Raw genomic sequence first — 19,952 nt, forward strand, 5'->3', positions numbered from 1 at the left:
TCCACCCCAAGACCAAGGCGACGTACATATCCACAGACCCCAGCTATAACATCCAATTCCCCAATAATATAATAAATCATACCCAATAAGCACATTCACAGACAATTTCCCTTTCCTTCTCTATTACTCTCTTTATTTATCACTCAGATAATTATTTGTATTAGCAATGTTGTTGTTTTCATTTTGTTTTTCCCTTTTCCCTTTTTTCTCTCTTTAAATTGTTAACATCACACCCAAATCTTATGCACACATGCATACATACATACATATATGTACTATTTTGTTATTTGTTTGTTTGTTATTTTTTTCATCTTTTCCCTAACGATTGTCTGTTTTGAAACATGTTATTGTCCTGTATGTTCTAACACCCGTCTTTCCACTACATGTACCTCCAATCTGTTTAATTTAAATCAAAAAGTTGTCCTCCGAAGAGGGGGGGTGGAAGGCGGGCCATAAAAAAAAAAAAGAAAAGAAAAGAAAAACCTGTGCTTGTACGTGTAATCCCCGCAAATGATTGTCTTTCCAGGAAAAGACCATTCCAGATGTTTGATTAGATAAGTGAAGTTAGGAAACCATGTGTAGTGTAACAGAGAGGATGTGAGTAGGTGATGGTAAAAACTGCTGAGTTCCGTTCATTGTTGGACAACTTGTTTTTTTATAACAAATATTATTTAAAAACCTTGCTTCAGAGTACAACAACACGCATCTACCTCCAGAACACCGCATGCACAGCAGGTGTCCGAGGCCAGGATGAGGAGCTGATTGGAGGAGAGAGAGCATGATCAGTGACGTACAGGTGCATGGTGAAGTTCCAATTGGGCACAGGATGCGACTCGGGACTATATATGTACTGTGATATTTCTCTTCTGTCAATTTTTGCCTGTGCTGGGAACAAGAGCTGCTGTTTTAAAGAAATAAAGACTTGCACTGTTTTGACTTAGTCCAGAGTTTGGCTTACTGTAACTTATTTCTTTACTTGCAAGTGTACACCGAACTTCTGATAAAGACAAGTGACTCAACAGATTTATACTGACTTATAATTTAAACTATACCAAAATAGAAATATTTCAGGAATCGGAATAGGTCAGGACATCTTGAGTATAAAACAGTGTTTCTCCAGAGTAAACTTCACAGTGCTACAAACCTACGATAGCAAGAGGATTGAGAACGCTGCTCCTGAACACAATGATAAGTCTGTTACTCCTACTGTGCTGTACTTCATACTACAGTGCTGAACAAACCTGCCCTGGTAAGTACTGTTACTTCATTTCAAATGTCACTTTAATATGCATTTCACTGCAATATCATTTAAATGTGGAGAAGTTATACATGTATTTGAACCAGATCTGGGGAAATTAATTATTTCAATTAACTGTCATATTTTTCACAAAGTAAATATTATTTGAAAATATTTCAATATCTTTTACAGAATGTAAATATTATTTAAGGTCATTATAAATGTGTAGAATAACTGATTATATATATTAACGTCAAACATTAACTTCAAATATGGCTGCAACAGTTGCTTGTTTTTAAAACCTGATTGAAGAGTTAAGCTTTTATAATTTATAATCGTTATAATCATTTTACTATTATGACTATTAAAAATTTATAAGCAGACACTCCCCTTCACCCAGGGCATTTTACAGTTATTATAAAAAATACATATTTCAAGAATCACAGTACAAGTCTTGTATATATTAGAAGCATCATTATTTGCTGAATGGCTCCTCCTGCTCTCCTCTCTTAATCTGCTCTCCTCTTCTTTGTTCCAGAGGTGAAGCTGGTGGGTCTGAATGACAATGAGAGGCTGACTTTCCTCCAAGGGTGTCCAGGACTTCCTGGGGTGCCGGGGACCAATGGCATTCCTGGAACCCCGGGCAGTAAAGGGGATCAGGGTTTTGCGGGGGGTAAAGGTACAGTAACACTGTTTCATCTAGTATTCTTGTAATTTAATTCTATTGTGATTCTATTCCTGATTAATGTTGTGTACCGGAGGAGTGCAGCGGCTGTACTTCTAAAAATTCTTGTATCAAAATCAGAGGCGTAGTCAAGGCCAGACCCTCCAAGACCCAGACCAAGACTAGCCCCTTGAGACCAAGACTAGACCCCTTGAGACCAAGACCAAGACTAGCCCCTTGAGACCAAGACTAGACCCCTTGAGACCAAGACCAAGACTAGCCCCTTGAGACCAAGACTAGACCCCCCAAGACCCCACCTCTGAAAAATACCCCTGTTCATTAACAAATCAAAATATTGTTATTTTGAGAATCTTTTTTATTATTTTCCGAATCTTCTTCAAAAATGCTAATTTTACCACTGCAGGCTCTGGGAATCTTTACAAGATGCCTTCATAATCCAGATATATATCAAATAATACAACTAAAGTGAAGTGACTTGTATTGGCTAGTCTGCATGACATTAGTCTGATTTTTTTCACTGCACGTACACTATTAATAATTATGTATACTGTCAAACAATTCCAATAACTATGCATAAAGTTATGCACTGAAAATAACAGTGAAGAAACAAAGCAAGAAAAATTCTGATGTGAAATATTCACAATAATTAAAAGAACTGATTAATTTAAATTAGTCTGACTTCCCAAAAGCATGGTTGAGAAATGTGTATCATATGCATTATTATTCTAATAAAATAATATTGTTTATTATTAATGTCAGCTGACAAATGCATCGACCAATTAGAGGCGGTTACGTCACCGACTCGGCCGTGAGTTCTGTACGTGTTTACTGCCGCACTCTCAAGCAAGTGCAATTACGACGGTTTTATTTATTGATTATAATGAGAGTTTTGGGGAGAGTGCAGAACTCAGTGAGCTTGCGTTTAACTGAAGGGATTAGAGCACTTTTGCTCGCTTTCTGTGTATAATTTAATCACAATTTAAATACGTTTTATTTCATGCTGCCAAGAAGAGGAACATTGTAAATTTGTCAATTTAGTCACTGTCTTAATTTAGGCTACTAATAGAATGAACTAATTCAGGACCACAGTTCTCTGCATATTTGGGAGGTGTAGCTGCATAAATATGGCATGCAATAAAATTATAGTAATAGATCTTATTAATAGCGATTACAATATCAAGGGAAAAAATCTTTAATTATGATTTGAGGCATAATAATTCAGCCAATTATCCTGCCAATGAAGAACACCTCGCACCGTAACAAGCTTATTGGATTGTGCGATTACCCCGAGTGAAGTCACGGCTTCTCCATGGCAGATGTAATCATAAATCATTCATGTTTGCTTTGTGAGGTTAAACCACAGTTCTTGCACTTACATTCATGTGATGAGAGATGATGCTTGCCGACACACGTGGTACGACAGAGGGAGAAGTATCGTGCTTGCAAATTCTCAGTAATGGTAAAGATGCAGCGCCAACTAGTGGCTGAAATATGAATCGCATTTAGTGCACTGGTAAATACACAGCGGTCTTGACCATCAAGACCATAGGCCGAGATCCAGACCAATACTTTAAATGTTGAGACCAAGACCACGTTTATATGTGTGACCAAGACCACAAGATCAAGACCACAAGACCAAGACCTCACCTCTGATCAAACTGCATGTGACTGAGATACAGTCAGAACTCTGTTCTATAGGCAGTAGTTTGAGTAATCCCAATATACAGTAAAGAGTGCAGCGGCTGAACTTCTAAAATGTCTTTTATCTTTTTATAGGCATGAAAGGAGACCCTGGAGTACCTGGAAAGATGGGTCCAGTTGGTGACAAAGGTGAACAGAATCACTGAATTGTATAAAATTGCACATCTTCACATTTCAATTCCTCCAGAAGAGGTGCCAGGTGTGCTGTTCAAGTCCTCTCAGGCCTCCCATCATGTCAACATTCCTTCTGTTTCATTATCGCCCTGAACAGAGACATGTTTGGCGGTCCAGAGAGAGCATCAGGACTGCCTGTCTGCTGAACTCTTCTATTCTGTGTGTTTTTAGGAGTGAAGGGTGACTCTGGACCCATTGGAAATCCAGGCCCAGCAGGACCCAAAGGTAGGTATTCTATAGGAACATTGAAATGGCTAATGCCTTTATCAGTGTATCATTCAAAATGTGAAATCCAATCAAATATAACTGTACAAAAAGGATACTGTAAGTGTGCGTAAATAATATTAACATTTCATCAAACTGTCGGTGACTTGATTCATGTTTTCCGCAGGGGAAAATGGAGATTGTCAATCCTCAATTCAAACAGGTGAGTGGAAATTAAAAACACTTTAATTCAACTTTCACCAGTGAATTATTTTATTTAAGGGACCCAGACTGTTGTAACAACAACCATATGGAGATATGAACAATCCCCCCTGTATTGACTTCCTGATTTTAAGATGCTGCTCCTGACATATAAAGCTCTCATGACTGTGGTCCTCTGTACCTAAAGCCCAAAGCACACAGCCCGACTGAACCTGTCCTTACTGCACTGCTGACTGCGTGTGTCCTAGTGAGTCACAGGATGCAGCCTTGCTCAACAATCCAAGAGTACTCTATACAGTGTGCTCAGAAAGTCCTTGTGAACTTTTTATAAAAGCACAATTCAGAAAACATAACCACCACCTCACACCATCTTTCATGATGATACATCGTTCAACAACCCAATGATTTTCCAACTCAATGTTGAAGACATCCTCTAGTTGCTGTGAGTGATTTCAGGAATTGCTCTTGTGATCCTGGCCCTACAGTAACAATAACAAGATGTTGTGAATTCTGCTTTCAAATACCCTTCACAGTGTGCTTACATCATGTGTACATCCAGTGATTAAACTGACTGATCCACAAGGACTTTATAAATGTCTTGTTTATTTGTGACAGACTGTTTGCGATCAATGCAGGTGCTGTGAGCTGTAAGGAGCTGCTGGAGCAAGGAAACACACTGAGTGGCTGGTACACAGTGTACACCGCCAGCAAGAAACCCATCAGTGTGTTCTGTGACATGCACACAGACGGAGGAGGCTGGCTTGTAAGTGATCTCACAAACCCCTCCCTCTTTCCTTAGCTCGGAGGGTCCCAAACTGTGGTCTGGGGTCCAGTTTAAAACAATCCCCTATTTTATTGAGCGTGTCCATTTCAATAGGTTCAGAAACCACTGGACAGGGCCGGAGTGGCAATCGGGAAGATCGGGAGAATTAACGCTGGTCCGGTAAAAAATTGGTCCGGTTAGGTCCTCATGTTGATTGACAGACTTTCATCATATGTCTCATAACATTTGCCAACAGTCATCTGGTATTTAAAGGATCAGAATTGCGTAACCTGTGAGAGACGAAACTGATGTTGCTGATGTTGCGCCGCTTCACTTGACAGTGCAGAAGGATCATGGAAGATCCATCGAGAACAGATAAACTACTAATAGTTTAATGGATGAATGTGCTTCAGGTACAAGATCATCACAAGATTAATACTGAGTCAGTGTCACAATCTCAATCAATTCATCTCTGAAATCCTCTTCTCTAGCGGTGCAGAATTAGAACAACTAAATGATTTAATAACAGAATACTTAAAGTAAACAAATACTGATGCAACAGCACGACACGGTACAGAAATAATGAGACTTCACAGTTCTCAAAAGATAAAAATCAACTAAACAAACTGCACAGAGAACCTTCAATGTCCTATCATGCAATAAAAACCTCTTAAAGAGACAGAAACCATTTGGCCTTTGTCCTGAACATTTACATTTCAAGTCAAAGAAAAGTACAAATGTGTTATTTTTAGTCTTTTATTTCAGTGTTATCGCTGTAAAATGTAAAAACAATCACTCAACCTTCATTGTTTCACTGGAACTGTTTAATGATCTCAAATACAAAGCACTGATCATTTAAAGTGTGAGCCTGTACAAACAGTTACAGTTCTACAGTGTTGTTATGTGCCTAGATCATCTTTAACATAAACGTAGTTCACCCAAAAATGACATTTCTCTCATAATTTACTCATCCTCATGCCATCCCAGATGTGTATGACTTACTTTCTTCTGCTGAACACAAATTAAGCTTTTTAGAAGAATTGCTCAGTTCTGTTGGTCCTTTCAATGCAAGTGAATGGTGATCAGAACTCAGAAGATACCAAAATCACATAAATGCAGCATAAAAGTTATCCATACAACTCCAGTGGTTTAATCCAAGTCTTCAGAAGTGATATGATGGTGAGAAACAGATCAATATTTAAGTCCGTTTTTACTATAAATTCTCCTCCCTGTCCTGTAGGTGTTAAAATGCATATGTAAATCACCAAAAACAGAAGAACTCTAAAGAGAGAAGTGCGCTGATGAAAGTGAAAGTGGAGATTTATAGTAAAAATGACTTAATTATTGATCTGTAACTCTGTAAAATTTACTTACATTGACTGGACCAACAGAGCTGAGATATTCTTCTAAACATCTTCATTCATGTTCTGCAGAAGAAAGTAATACACATCTGGGACTGCATGAGGGTGAGGAAATGATCAAATATCCCTTTAACATTCACTTATTTTTACAACACATACAATGAAGTCTTATGATAAAGTGAAAATCTTATTGAATGCCGTATGTGGAATAATGAGAAAGTGAGCTTAAATCTTTTTCAAGTAATTGCACATATTTAATATTTTTGCTGTGATCTTGTTTTATTGTTATCATCTTTCACCTCCATCCCGGGCTGAATATGAATCCCACTCCGGCCCTGCCACTGGCTGTTGAGTGAATTTAATTCATTTAAAATATTGAATCAATTTGTATTCATTTACTCATTCAGGTATTTCACTACTCTTCTTTCTCAAACCTGTTATTGATGCCACTGCAGGTGTTTCAGAGACGTATGGATGGATCAGTGGATTTCTTTCAGGACTGGAATTCATACAAGAGAGGGTTTGGCATCAAGCAGACAGAGTTTTGGCTGGGAAATGAGAACATTCATTTATTAACAGCAACAGGTAAATTCACTGCACTCGCCGTGTGTCTCTTCATTTGACTATGTGGCAACTAATCTAAACTCCTGTTAGAAGCCCTGCGGCAAAAACTGAATTAAACAGAACTTGTATAATATCAAACAAATCTCTGTTTCGGGTTCTTATTTCCAGAACCGTCAGTAAATCTTCTTTGTGAAGTGCAGTTGGGTGCACATTGCTCCTAACATTGAGTTTTGTTATTCTTAAAGGTTCTCATGAATTACGCATCGATTTTGAAGACTTTGACCATGTAAAAACCTTTGCAAAATACGAGTCCTTTCAAATCTTGGGGGAATCTGAGAACTATAAACTCGTGCTGGGTGTATTTACAAGTGGTACTGCTGGTAAGTTGTGTTTTTATTTCCTGTTTATCCATGATACTCCTTCACAATACATATTTACTTCCTGTGAAAATCATCAAACTAATGTATATGGCATTGTGATGTCTGTACTTAGTGTTGGATTGTTCCCTGATATATGATCTCTTTTAATGGATTAAACACTAAATATCTGTTTTAGATTCACTTATAGATCATGTTATAGAAGTGAGTTATTCCTATTACTGTACACAATGACATATCGGACAGAAAAACAAGTGATGTGTTGGAATAAATGGTTTGACATTGATATTGTACCTGATTCACACAGTCTTGCTGAATGAATGTGTTTTGAAGGTGCTGAATTTCACTGGAACACATCTTTCATTTTGTCCTCAGGTGACTCTCTAACAGGGCACAACAACATGTCCTTCTCTACTAAGGATCACGACCTAACTGCACATCGGTGTCCTGAAGTTTATAAAGGAGCCTGGTGGTATAATCAATGCCATAACTCCAATCTGAACGGTCTATATAAAAATGGACCCCATGAAACATATGCAGATGGAATCAACTGGCTGTCAGGGAAAGGACACAATTATTCCTACAAATACACTGACATGAAAATCAGACTCAAATAAAATATAAATCATAAGAACTATCTTGCCACTGCTGTGATCCAATGTCATCACTCAGGACAGGATGAACTACTAAGACATGTTTATCTTAACAATGATTAATAGATTAATAAAGAGAGTTATATTTGTGCTGAGTTATGTCTGAGAAGTTTTGTCTCTTAATAAGTACCTTTAAAAGTACCGTTTGTTCACTGCACTGCAAAAAATGATTTTCTTGACAAGTATTTTTGTCTTGTATTCCTGTCAAATTATCTAAACTTTCTTAAAACACGATTTATTTACTTGTCAAGCAAAATGGGATAAGATATTAAGTCTTGTTTTAAGATAAATCTGACTAAATTTAGTGAACTTTAGACTCAAAACAAGAAAAAAAATCTGCCAATGTGGTAAGCAAAATAAACTTAATTTAAAAGGAAAACAAGTTTATTTTGCTTATCCCATTGGCAGATTTTTTTTCTTGTTTTGAGTCTAAAGTTCACTAAATTTAGTTAGAGTTATCTTAAAACAAGACTTAATATCTTATCCCATTTTGCTTGACAAGTAAATAAATCGTGTTTTAAGAAAGTTTAGATAATTTGACAGGAATACAAGACAAAAATACTTGTCTAGAAAATCATTTTTTGCAGTGTGTCGGACATACAAATCCTTTGCTGTGATTAATGTTCCTGTTATAATGAATAATTCAGAGGTTTATTTGAGCGGTGTTGTGGAGAGCGTTTGTTAGGAGTCATTCAGCAGATTCTGACACTGCTTTAATAAATAAATTAGCTATAAAGGCTGATGTGTGTGCTAATGGTGAGTTCTCACTTGTTTTTCTCTGTCAGTCAACAGGGAGCAGGTTGTAAGAATAGAGATGTCTCTTTAAGAAGCTGCATATGCTCTCAGACTATCTCAGGATGCATAAACGAATAACATGCAATGACATTGGGTGTGTGTAGTTCAGTCCCGCCCCAGGAATGGTTCTTGATCAAGTATAATCTTTAGCCTCCATTTATATGTTGCAGAATGATCAATATGTTCCCTCTCGAGAGGTCTCTCCTATTGCGTAAGTAGCTTACGCTATGGGAAAACTCAGTTTCTCGAGAAATATTGAAGTCTTTATGTAAAACGCATTGCAGCTGCACAGCAGACAGCAATGAGCGAGGCAGCTCGGTCATTGGCTGTGCTGCGGCAACTTGCTCGAACCAATGACGGGGCGACTCTGAACGCGCGACCAATGGGCGCGCACTTCGCGCTCGCGCTCAGAGCCCGCCAAGATGGGCGTGGCTAGGGCTATATATTAGGCACCCCGTCATGAGAGTTCTTTAGATTTAATCTCCTTCAGCGAAGACCTTCTCTTCGCTGGATCCTCCGGATTGTTGAAGTCTTTTCGCCCGCCGTTGACAAGCCTACAGCAGGACTGCTAAGAGGACGCCGGCGCCTTCAGCCGCCTTCGAAGCCTTCTGCTACGCCATCCGGCGCGCATCACTGATATCCTTTTTTACTTGCAAGTGTTCGCCTCTGCGACGCTTTTGATTTAAGTAAAAGAGCAATTTTCGAGGCGTTGTTCCAAATGCCTTTAACCTGCGCCTCGTGCAGAGGCCCTCTTCCTGACGGGGACCGTCACGTTATCTGCACTCGCTGCCTGGGACCTGACCATACAGAAGCTGCTCTCATTCAGGGCGGATGCCCCGAATGTGACTCCCTGGGCCTCGCCGAGCTGCGCGCTCGCTTTGCCTCCTTCGCCGCAAATGAGCCTGCTTCCACCGTGCTGCCGTCTCCTCCGTTCGAGCCGTGCAAGAAAAAGCGCCGCTCACAGAGGCTGCCAGAGCACGCGGAATTCAGTGACGTCATGCCGGGCCAGTCCCCGCGTGCTTCACCACTACCCAAGATCTCCCCGCCGCCAGTCCATTTCACGCAGGCGGACCAGCACCCCTCCAACAGAGCGGTGGGTCTCGTCTCGTTCGGCGCGTCCGGGGACGACGGTGAAAAGGATGACAGCCTTTCTATTGACGCTGCATCCGACGACTGGCCGGGCTCAGCCTTCGACCCCGTGCCGTCGACATTAGCGGACACGAGCACGGGCACCAGCATGGACTCTGAGATCGTCTGCATCCTGTCCAAAGCTGTGGAAGACCTCGGGCTCGACTGGTCTTCTCCAGAAGAACCCGCTCGCAGCCGGCTGGACGAGTGGTTCCTGCAGGGGCGCCGGCAGGCCCCTCGACAGAGACCCTCCCCTTTCTTCCCCGAAGTTCACGACGAACTCACAAAGTCGTGGAAAGCCCCGCACTCTGCTCGCCTGAAGCCTTCTTTCTCTTCCTCGCTGTCCTCGGTGGACGGCGCGAGAGAAAGAGGCTACGAGGGAACCCCGCCCCTCGAGGAGGCTGTGGCCAACCAACGCCGCTCGCATTCCGCTAACCGAAGGAAGCCGCCTGAGCAACAGGGTCCTCGGCCCAAGATCGCGCTGAACCTGGAGCCTCGTAAGTCTTCCTAGCAATAGGAAGAAAAAGAGAGAGTGCGTGTCTCGCAAAAGCCGGACCACTCTCTCTAAATCGTGTGAAACATTACCCAGTCCCCTTACAGGCGGCTGGAAATGTCTGTACAGCAGTCAATGGGCCAGTCACAGAACTCGCTCACCTGCAATCAAACGCCGTTTTAACGGCAACACACAGAAATCACAAAAAGAGTCATTTTCTGCCTGTGTCACTAAGGGGTCACGTCTCCACACTAAAGTGCGCATTCCCACGTATCAATACTGTCCAAACAGTGCTGAATACTTCCCCAGCTCCAGCTGGACGCACCATATATGTAGATCGTGTGCCTATTGTCATGTATGCACCACTACACGCAAGCACTGTTCCCACAGTTATAAACACTTCCCCAGTAAAAGCAGGAAATACTATAAAGGTAGCGCCTGAACCAGTGCCTGAACCATGCAGGACAGCAGGCTATCAGGCCTGCTGTCCTGCATGCACCCCTACACACAAACACTGTATGCATAGCCAAAAACCCCCCGCCGCGAGCGGGAGGCTTTATGAAAGTGGCGCGCGTGCCTACTACGGTATATGCACCCCCACCCATAAGCACTGCCCATACAGTTTCAAACAGTTCTCCAGCTCATGCTGCGAGCATTTCGGAGATAGCGCGTGTGCCTGTAATCTCACACGCACCCCTGCACTCGGCACTCAACAAGGCTGCTCAGCGCGCCCGCGCCTCTGACAGCTGTAAGCTCAGTGTTAGCACAAGGCAATTTGCCGGTGGGGCCCATACGTCACTGCGGCATGCCCCCAGCCAGCATTCAGCCCATATCTGTGCGAGCAAAAGCCTGGGAAAAAATCCCCGACATGCCGAAATGGGTTTTGAACATAATAAAACACGGTTACTCGCTTCAATTCGCTCGCAGACCACCCCGCTTTTCAGCGGTGGTCGAGACGAAAGTGAGGAGAGATGTGTCACATGTTCTACGCACCGAGGTGCTCAAACTAATAGAGAAGGGCACTATAGAAACTGTTCCTCCCTCTATGAGCGAGGCAGGTTTTTACAGCCGCTATTTTCTCGTCCCGAAAAAGGACAGTGGCCTCCGCCCCATCCTAGATCTCAGACATCTGAACAAAGCTTTAATGATTCGCTCGTTCAGAATGTTAACGACCAAACATATCCTCGCGCAAGTTCGCCCGAGGATTGGTTTCTATCAGTGGATTTGAAAGACGCTTACTTTCACATTCCGATAGCGCCTCATCACAGGCCTTTTCTGAGATTCGCTTTCGAGGGACAGTCATACCAGTACACAGTACTACCATTCGGCCTATCATTGGCCTCCCGTACATTCACGAAATGTATGGACGCAGCACTTTCCCCCCTGAGACAGCGGGGAGTGCGACTACTGAATTACCTCGATGATTGGCTAATCATAGCACAATCAGAGAGTCAGTTAACGACGCACAGATCTTGGATTATCAGCCATCTAGAATGCCTGGGTCTGAGAATCAATTTTGCAAAGAGCGTGCTATCCCCCAGCCAGAATATCTCTTTTCTGGGAATAGTGCTAGACTCAGCGCAGATGACGGCGCGCCTCTCATCAGAGCGCGCGCGCTCTATTCGACGCCTTGCAACATCATTCAGACCGGGCGCGCGCGCCCCCGTCAAACGATTTCAAAGGATGCTTGGTCTCACGGCATCAGCTGTACTCCAGCTAGGATTGTTGCACATGCGTCCTCTCCAACGCTGGCTCAAGAGCCGTGTCCCCACTCACGCGTGGCGCTCAGGCCACTTTTTAATCAGAGCAAATCACGGCTGTATAAAAGCCCTGACGCCCTGGAAAGCCGTCGACTGGTATCGAACCGGCGTGAGTCTGGGCGTGAACACACGGAGAAAAATGATCACGACAGATGCCTCCAAAATAGGATGGGGGGCCCTTTACGAGGGGAGGCCTGTCTCCGGCTTTTGGTCAAACCCGGAAAAGCGCCTACATATAAACTGTCTGGAAATGAAAGCGGTCGCCTTGGCTCTCAGAGCCCTGCTTCCGTACCTGAAAAACGAACACGTCCTGGTCCGAATGGACAACATGACGGTAGTATCATATATAAATCGCCAGGGTGGACTCAGGTCGAGCTCCCTGCACTCTATGGCCAGGGGGCTCATCTTATGGTCACAGCACCACTTGCGCTCGCTGAGAGCAGCGCATGTGCCAGGTGTCCTGAACCAGGGAGCGGACATGCTGTCCAGAGACAAGGTTCTCCCAGGAGAATGGTCTCTCCACCCCCTGACGGTTCAGTGGTTATGTCAAACCTTTGGCAAGGCGGAGGTCGACCTCTTCGCCTCCAGGGAAAATACGCACTGCCCCCTTTTCTTCTCAAAGAGCACGGACACGCTCGCCCAAGTCTGGCCGAGCCGCCCCTTGTATGCTTTCCCCCGATCGCGATGCTACCTCAGGTCATCAGTCGGATCAGGGAAGTGAAATGTGCAGTGCTCCTGGTAGCCCCTCTCTGGAAAAACCAGACGCAGTTTCCAGAACTGAAGCAGATGATGCAATCTGCCCCATGGCCGATTCCGCTGAGGCTAGACCTCCTCAGGCAGGCCAACGGGATGATTCTTCATCCCCGCCCCGATCTGTGGGCCCTCCATGCATGGCCCCTCAACGGGTTCCCGAGAACCTCCCCAGTGGAGTTTTGAGAACCATCATGGAGGCTGGCGCCCTCTACGAGACGCTTATATGCCCAAAAGTGGAAAGTGTTCAGTGACTGGTGTGATACCAAGAGCTTGAACCCCAAATCGTGCGAGATACCAAGTGTACTCGCCTTTTTGCAAGAGCTGCTGGAGGCGGGCCGCACACCCTCCACGCTTAAAGTCTATGTGGCTGCCATAGCGGCGTCACACAATCCTGATAAACGACGTTCATTAGGGAAAAACGACCAAATCATTCGTTTCCTAAGAGGCGCTAGGAGGATGAACCCCCCTCGCCCCCCCTTGGTGCCGACCTGGGACCTGGCCACGGTCCTGGACGCACTCAAGAGTGCCCCGTTCGAACCTCTCCGAACCATGCACCTTAAACAGCTCTCGCTCAAAACTGCGCTCTTGCTGGCGCTCGCCTCAGTCAAGAGAGTGGGCGACCTGCACGCGCTGTCATCAAGCGCTGCTTGCCTGGAATTTGGATCTAACGACTGCAGAGTTGTCCTTAGGCCAAAGCACGGGTATATTCCTAAAGTGCTCTCCACACCCTTCAGAGTACAGGTGATATCTCTGGCAGCGCTATCGTCCCCAGTGGACGAAAGCGACGCTAATTTACTCTGCCTGGTCAGGGCGCTCAGAGTATATTTGGAAAGTTCTGCCCCGTTCAGACAGACGGAACAATTATTTGTATGCTTTGGCGGCCGCACTAAAGGTCTCGCAGTTTCAAAGCAAAGAATATCGCGCTGGATAGTGGATGCTATAGCGCTGGCTTATGAAGCCAAGGGCCTTCAATGCCCCTTAGGCGTCAGAGCTCACTCTACGAGGAGCATGGCCTCCTCGTGGGCATGGTCGAGTGGGATACCCATTGAAGATATTTGTGCGGCGGCAGGCTGGGCCTCGTCTTCAACATTTATCAGGTTTTATAACCTACAGGTCCCCCCATTGCATTCCAACATTCTATCAGCCTGACTGTAGAATGGACTGGAGTATGTATATGCTGAGCATTATCTCCTCCCTTATAGGTCCGTCTCTGACTGACTTAGAGGATTTTTTATGCATATCAATACATAGAAAAATCAGTACATAAGTTATGTGCTTGTGTTTTTACAATGAGCGCCCCACCATGGACCTCCTTGGGGCAATTTTTCTGTATTTTCCCATTATATAGCTCGCCGTTGGCCGGCTTGTTGGATAATCACTTCGCTTTAAGGCTCAGGCATCCGCCTCTGGCTTTATAGAGCGAAGTCAGCACGCACGGCGTTTTGCATGGTGTTCCCATAGCGTAAGCTACTTACGCAATAGGAGAGACCTCTCGAGAGGGAACGACTTGGTTACTAACGTAACCTCGGTTCCCTGAGAGGAGGGAACGAGTTTTGCGTAAGCTGCCGTGCTTGTGCTTGGTCAGTTCGCTTCAGTCGATTGAACCTAAAGAACTCTCATGACGGGGCACCTAATATATAGCCCTAGCCACGCCCATCTTGGCGAGCCCATTGGTCGCGCGTTCAGAGTCGCCCCGTCATTGGTTCGAGCAAGTTGCCGCAGCACAGCCAATGACCGAGCTGCCTCGCTCATTGCTGTCTGCTGTGCAGCTGCAATGCGTTTTACATAAAGACTTCAATATTTCTCGAGAAACTGAGTTTTTCCATAGCGTAAGCTACTTACGCAATACTCGTTCCCTCCTCTCAGGGAACCGAGGTTACGTTAGTAACCGAGTCGATAATAGCAATACCGTACGGTAATATATTTGTACTGTATATTCAAAAATAACAAAATTAGTTTGTTAAAATGAAACATTGTATGAGCTATATACATTTTTTTAACACAAATGGACATAATGCAAACTTATACATGGGTTCATTTGCACTAGTCACCTATCTCAGACAACGCACTGACTGGTCAAGGTTTTGCACATTCCTACATTTTACTGTAAATGATATATAACATAGTGAAACAATTGTCATTTTAGACACAACTGTTCTTCAATAGACATTTCTTTCTGAGAAAAAATGGGTTTGATTTTTTTATATATATATTATATAATCTATATCACAAGATCGTGATGGGAGAGAGGTGCCCCAAATTAAGCCACTCCGCCCCTTACAGAGCTAGCGAGCTCACGATGGTGGAAAGTTGCCCGAGTTGTTCCTGACTCAGCCTAAAAGGCTTTAAATGGTATTATTTAAGATTATAGATGTTCATAATGCATTCTTCCATTCTGAACAAACATAAGATAACCATTATCAGCAGTATGGGTACACCGTGACACAGAATCGACTGAACATATGTATGTGAATGCTGGGCACAAAGTCGTTGATGATTTTGCATCAATGAAAACTAGGAGGGGAGGGTTACATTTGAAATGTGGAATTATGTATAATAGCACAAGCAGCAATCTGAAAGTATTTTGCCATTTTCTTTATAGTATCATTTAATTGTGCAATTTAAGTTCTGTATATAATGTACATGTTAATACCATTAGCCACATATATATATATAGTTTCTATATTCATTGTCTAGTTAAATTCTCATCATTTTCTCACCCTCATGCCATTCCAGAAACATGGCTTTTTTGCTTTTGCAGAATGCAAATGAAGATTTTTAGAAGAATATTTCAACTCTGTAGGTCCATAAAATGCAAGTGAATGTTGGCAAGAAACTTGAAGCTCCAAAAAGCACACAAAGGCATTATAAAAGTAATCCATAAGACTCAAGTGGTTAAATCTATGTCTTTAGAAGTGATGGGATAGGTGTGGGTGAGAAATAGATCGATAATCCTGTTTACTCTAAATCTAGGAAGTTAAGGGGGGGTCACGTCAGATCTCGCCTAGGACACCAATTAAGCCAGATCTGCCACTTTATGGGTATAAATCCAAACTAATACTGTTTTCTCCTGGACTAGCGTAATGTATGATGTCTTTTATATTTACAGATTGTTTTGTCAGGATAAATCCAGAGCAGAGTATGTGCGCTTCCAAAGTCCAGGTGAACAGAAGGAAAGAATGAGTCCCTCAATCCACATGTGACATCACTCATCAGGGACTTCATTGAGTATGACTGGCAGAACAACTGATACCAGGTGAGACGGGTTATTCATTTTACCTTGAATACTTTCCACAAAGACATTTCTATAGAGTTCAAGTTTATTTATAGACCTTATTCACTGTTACACAGAACACAGTAAACTACAGGAAAGTAGTGTTGTTGTTTGCTAAATAAAATTGTTTTACAAAATAAAATCTATTTAGTGACCTATGTATTTTCAAATTTAAAATGTTGAAAGTTGAATGAAGTTATACAATAAAATATCATATTTGTGACGAAAACAGTGTTACATTTTACAGTAATTAATTTACAAAACACAGGATTCATTTAAGAGACAAATGATTTTATTAAGATATCAGATCAAACACATTTGAAAATCACACATATTGATGTTAATCCTGTAACCTGTCACATTTTAAGGAGATTAAACAAAGTTCAGTGCTATATGGATATTTGTGTATTGGCATCAGAACTTTTCTTTTGTAACAAATTATATTCATATGTTTTCCCTTCCCAACACCCAAACAAAATCATGTGAAATCAATGGATAAATCAGTGATAAAATCATGAGCAAAAATCAAAATGAGACTGAAGAAAGTTGGCCTCAGGATGAACATTTCTAGATGTTGACAAACATTGTTAAATTCTCACAATTCACAATATACTTTTTAAATACTGGATTTCTATAATAAGGTGTTGTTCATATCCTTCTGGCCATGTATGTGTTTATACAGATGAAAACATCTTCAGCTCACAGGTTGGACTCTTTAGTGTTCACTTTGATATCGGTGTAGGTGACACCTTTGTATTGGCCGCTAGTTTCATACTGTAGCACACTGCCATTCTTGCACGTTATAATTACTGTGCCCGTGTAAGGCAGATCAAAACTGGATCTGCCAATGGTGATATCAACATCAACCTTCTTTCCTGGAGGAACTTCTATTTTGGAAGTCAGAGTTTCCGTTCTTTCTTCCGTTTGCTCGTGACTGTATGTGTTTTCTGTTCCAACAGTAAAACGGAATCCTGTTGAAACTTCGGCAATCTCTGGAATCCGAGCCTTGACTTCCATAGAAAATGTAGCTGTGAAGTTGTTACTCACAGACCATGAGGATGTAGTGGATACTGTCTTTGAAATTCCAATGTCTTGTGTTTGAGTGACTGAGGTGTCATTTGTGTACGTGATGGCCTTAAGTTCTTCCAGACTGACCTGAGGAACCTTTTGGTTAATGGTGGGATAATTGACATTGGTGAGAACCGCTGATTGAACGGCATTGAGAAACAGAAATCCCATAGAGTCGATGTCTGCACCAGCTCTTCCTACAACACCCAGACAAAATCCAGATCCGACATCAATAGGGTATTCTGTTTTTAATGGCCAGCTTGTCATTTTCACAAAAAATTCTCTAGACTGACTGGTCTTGAATTTGATGGCTCCGAGATGTGTTCCAGCTCCATTTCCCCACAGGGACAGTGAGGTGAAACACTCACCAGGCTGGAACGTGAACTCTTGATACGGTCCTGATCGTTCCCCAAAGGTTTGATTGTTCCCATCTGAAAGCCAGACCCTGACAGCCCTCACCTGCCATCCTTCAACCAAAACCCCGATCTTCTCTAGACTGGCACCGTTGTTCTGACCAGTAAATGAAAATGGAAAACCTCCTTTACCACCAATTTTATATAGAGTTGTTGGGTAGGGCATAATGGAAGTAATCTGAAAATGAGATCACAGTTTCACATCAGTAGTGACCAAGTAATCAATGGCAAAGCAAATCAAGTAAACACAAACTTTAATGTAACTTTTCTTAATATTCTTTGCTCTGTGTCCTAACCAGACCCCTTACAAAAACTGTAGAGTTACAGCAAATTCACCACTCTTCACATGCAAATGTTCCATGTTCAGTGCCAGTGCAACTGCATTTTTGATGTTGATTGGCAAACACACTAAAGTGGAATGACCGGAGCAATTTTCAGCATGACTAAATCAATGACAGCTCCATGTTTACTGGCAGACCGGTCTCAATCCCACTACACAGATCATTATTAACAGTGCTGCAAGAATCATGAGAAGTGCTGATCACAGACATCAATTCTGCACTGAATTCTCTGTTGCAAACCCCAATGAAAACCCAAATGTCTCTGTAATTAAAGTACATTAAAACAATATTAAATCACACCAAAGTTCTAAACAGCATTGACAAAGGAAACAAAATGCTCAGACATGAATTTGGAATCTTTTCATGCATAAATTCATACAAAATTTGACAATTGGTTTACTATTGAAATAAACTTACATAGATTGCTGCGGTCTGATGACGTTCCTTTGCTAGAAGCCAGAAAATGTGAATGTGTTTGACCTGACTTCTGTTTAAATAGAGCTTCAATGGCGGCAGAACACACCCGAATACCAAAACATACCCAGAAGCCCTCACACAGAGGTGTCAGCAGTATCAGAGCATACATTACACCTTTACAAAGCGTTTTTACACTTAGAACATCAGAACAATATAAGGGTCATTCCTGGGATTCTGTAATATTTCAACTTTTCTTTTTCTTTAAGCATTTCATTTTAGTGAACCTGCACTTTAAAATGACTGATGACTAAAACATTGATAACTGAGATTGATAAATGCTGTATTTATTAGTGAAGTATTTTTATATGTTTGTCCATGTTAACTTTTGTTAATATACTACAAAACTGTTCCGATTCAGTGTACGAATGATATCATTGCAGGGGCGGACTGGCCATAGGGAGAACGGGACATTTCCCAGTGGACCGGCTGTGAAACGGGGCCGAACGGGCAACGATAAGCTGAAATGGACAGCAAAATGGAGCTGCGATATTTCGAAGGGGGTTGCTTTATATTTCAAATCCATTTGAATTGTATATTTCTCTAACCAGTCCGCCCCTGTATCATTGACAGATTTAAATAGAAATTCCTGTTTGACGTTTACATGGTGATGCACACAACACGTGCACATTGGATGAGCTGGTAAAATTGTGAATTATATGGAAAAACACACAGATAAAACTACAAAATGATTTTAAATGCAAACCAATAAAATGGACATGCAAGAAAATTGTGTTTACAGGAAAGTTGAAATCATCAGGGGCCAGTTGTTCAAAACATTTAATCTGGATCAAAATGATCCGGATTTGGAAATCCCATTTTTTCCTATCCAGGATCAGGTAATCCGTCTTACTTTTGTGCCGATTTTTCAAAGCAACATTGGACTGGATCACCCTGATCCAGATACACAGTTTTCAAGATTACCAAATCCGGATTACCAGTGCTCTAAATGGGACAACATATCACAATGTGGGCTACCAGCTATGTAAAGAACAGGTAGAAGAGCCAACATGAGGTCACTGTAAGTGTTTCTTATTTTGAGACAAAACACAAAAATAACATAAACATCCACTTCTAATCATAATTTATTTTATGACCCACATCTGAACCACAACAAAATAAACAACAAACATACATTAACAAATACATTGTGGACATTTTGAAAACGTCTTAAAAAAAATGAAATGGCTAAATATCCAATAGTTAACGAAATAAAGAATGTTCAGGGTTCTTCTTCATCTGAGGAGGAGAGACCAGCATTTCCAAGCCAAGCTTTTAGGAGGTGGATCTGAAGTTTCGCTTTGGTTTGCTGTAGTTTGGTCAGCTTGATTTGTTCCTCTGCCAGGAGTATCTGTGCCTCTGCTCTTTCAGTTTCTCGTTTAAGAAGTGATTCATAGAAATCATTATTTTTATTCGGCAAAGGACGCTTCAAGCCTCTTTTCTGAGCTCCTGTGACTGCTGGCTCTACCAGTGAGGATCCAGGTTGTTCTTCAATAATAGGGCTGAGATCCA

General features: G+C 42.2%; 2 protein-coding genes across 2 annotated transcripts; one reads left to right on the plus strand and one right to left on the minus strand.

Moving 5' to 3' along the window:
• Positions 1–866: 866 nt before the first annotated feature.
• LOC127636147 (ficolin-1-B-like) lies at positions 867–8,142 on the plus strand. The gene is made up of 9 exons (XM_052116565.1): positions 867–1,249; positions 1,776–1,916; positions 3,699–3,752; positions 3,969–4,022; positions 4,189–4,224; positions 4,859–4,986; positions 6,803–6,932; positions 7,157–7,291; positions 7,664–8,142. The coding sequence occupies exons 1-9, from the start codon at positions 1,186–1,188 to the stop codon at positions 7,903–7,905; spliced, it is 984 nt and encodes a 327-aa protein (XP_051972525.1). The 5' UTR covers positions 867–1,185; the 3' UTR covers positions 7,906–8,142.
• An 8,701-nt stretch (positions 8,143–16,843) lies between these two features.
• LOC127636148 (aerolysin-like protein) lies at positions 16,844–17,952 on the minus strand. Its single transcript, XM_052116567.1, has one exon. It carries the CDS (start codon positions 17,789–17,791, stop codon positions 16,844–16,846), a length of 948 nt encoding a protein of 315 aa, XP_051972527.1. The 5' UTR covers positions 17,792–17,952.
• Positions 17,953–19,952: the final 2,000 nt, after the last annotated feature.

The sequence above is a fragment of the Xyrauchen texanus genome, chromosome 43 (assembly GCF_025860055.1).
Source record: "Xyrauchen texanus isolate HMW12.3.18 chromosome 43, RBS_HiC_50CHRs, whole genome shotgun sequence".
Lineage (NCBI taxonomy): Eukaryota > Metazoa > Chordata > Actinopteri > Cypriniformes > Catostomidae > Xyrauchen > Xyrauchen texanus.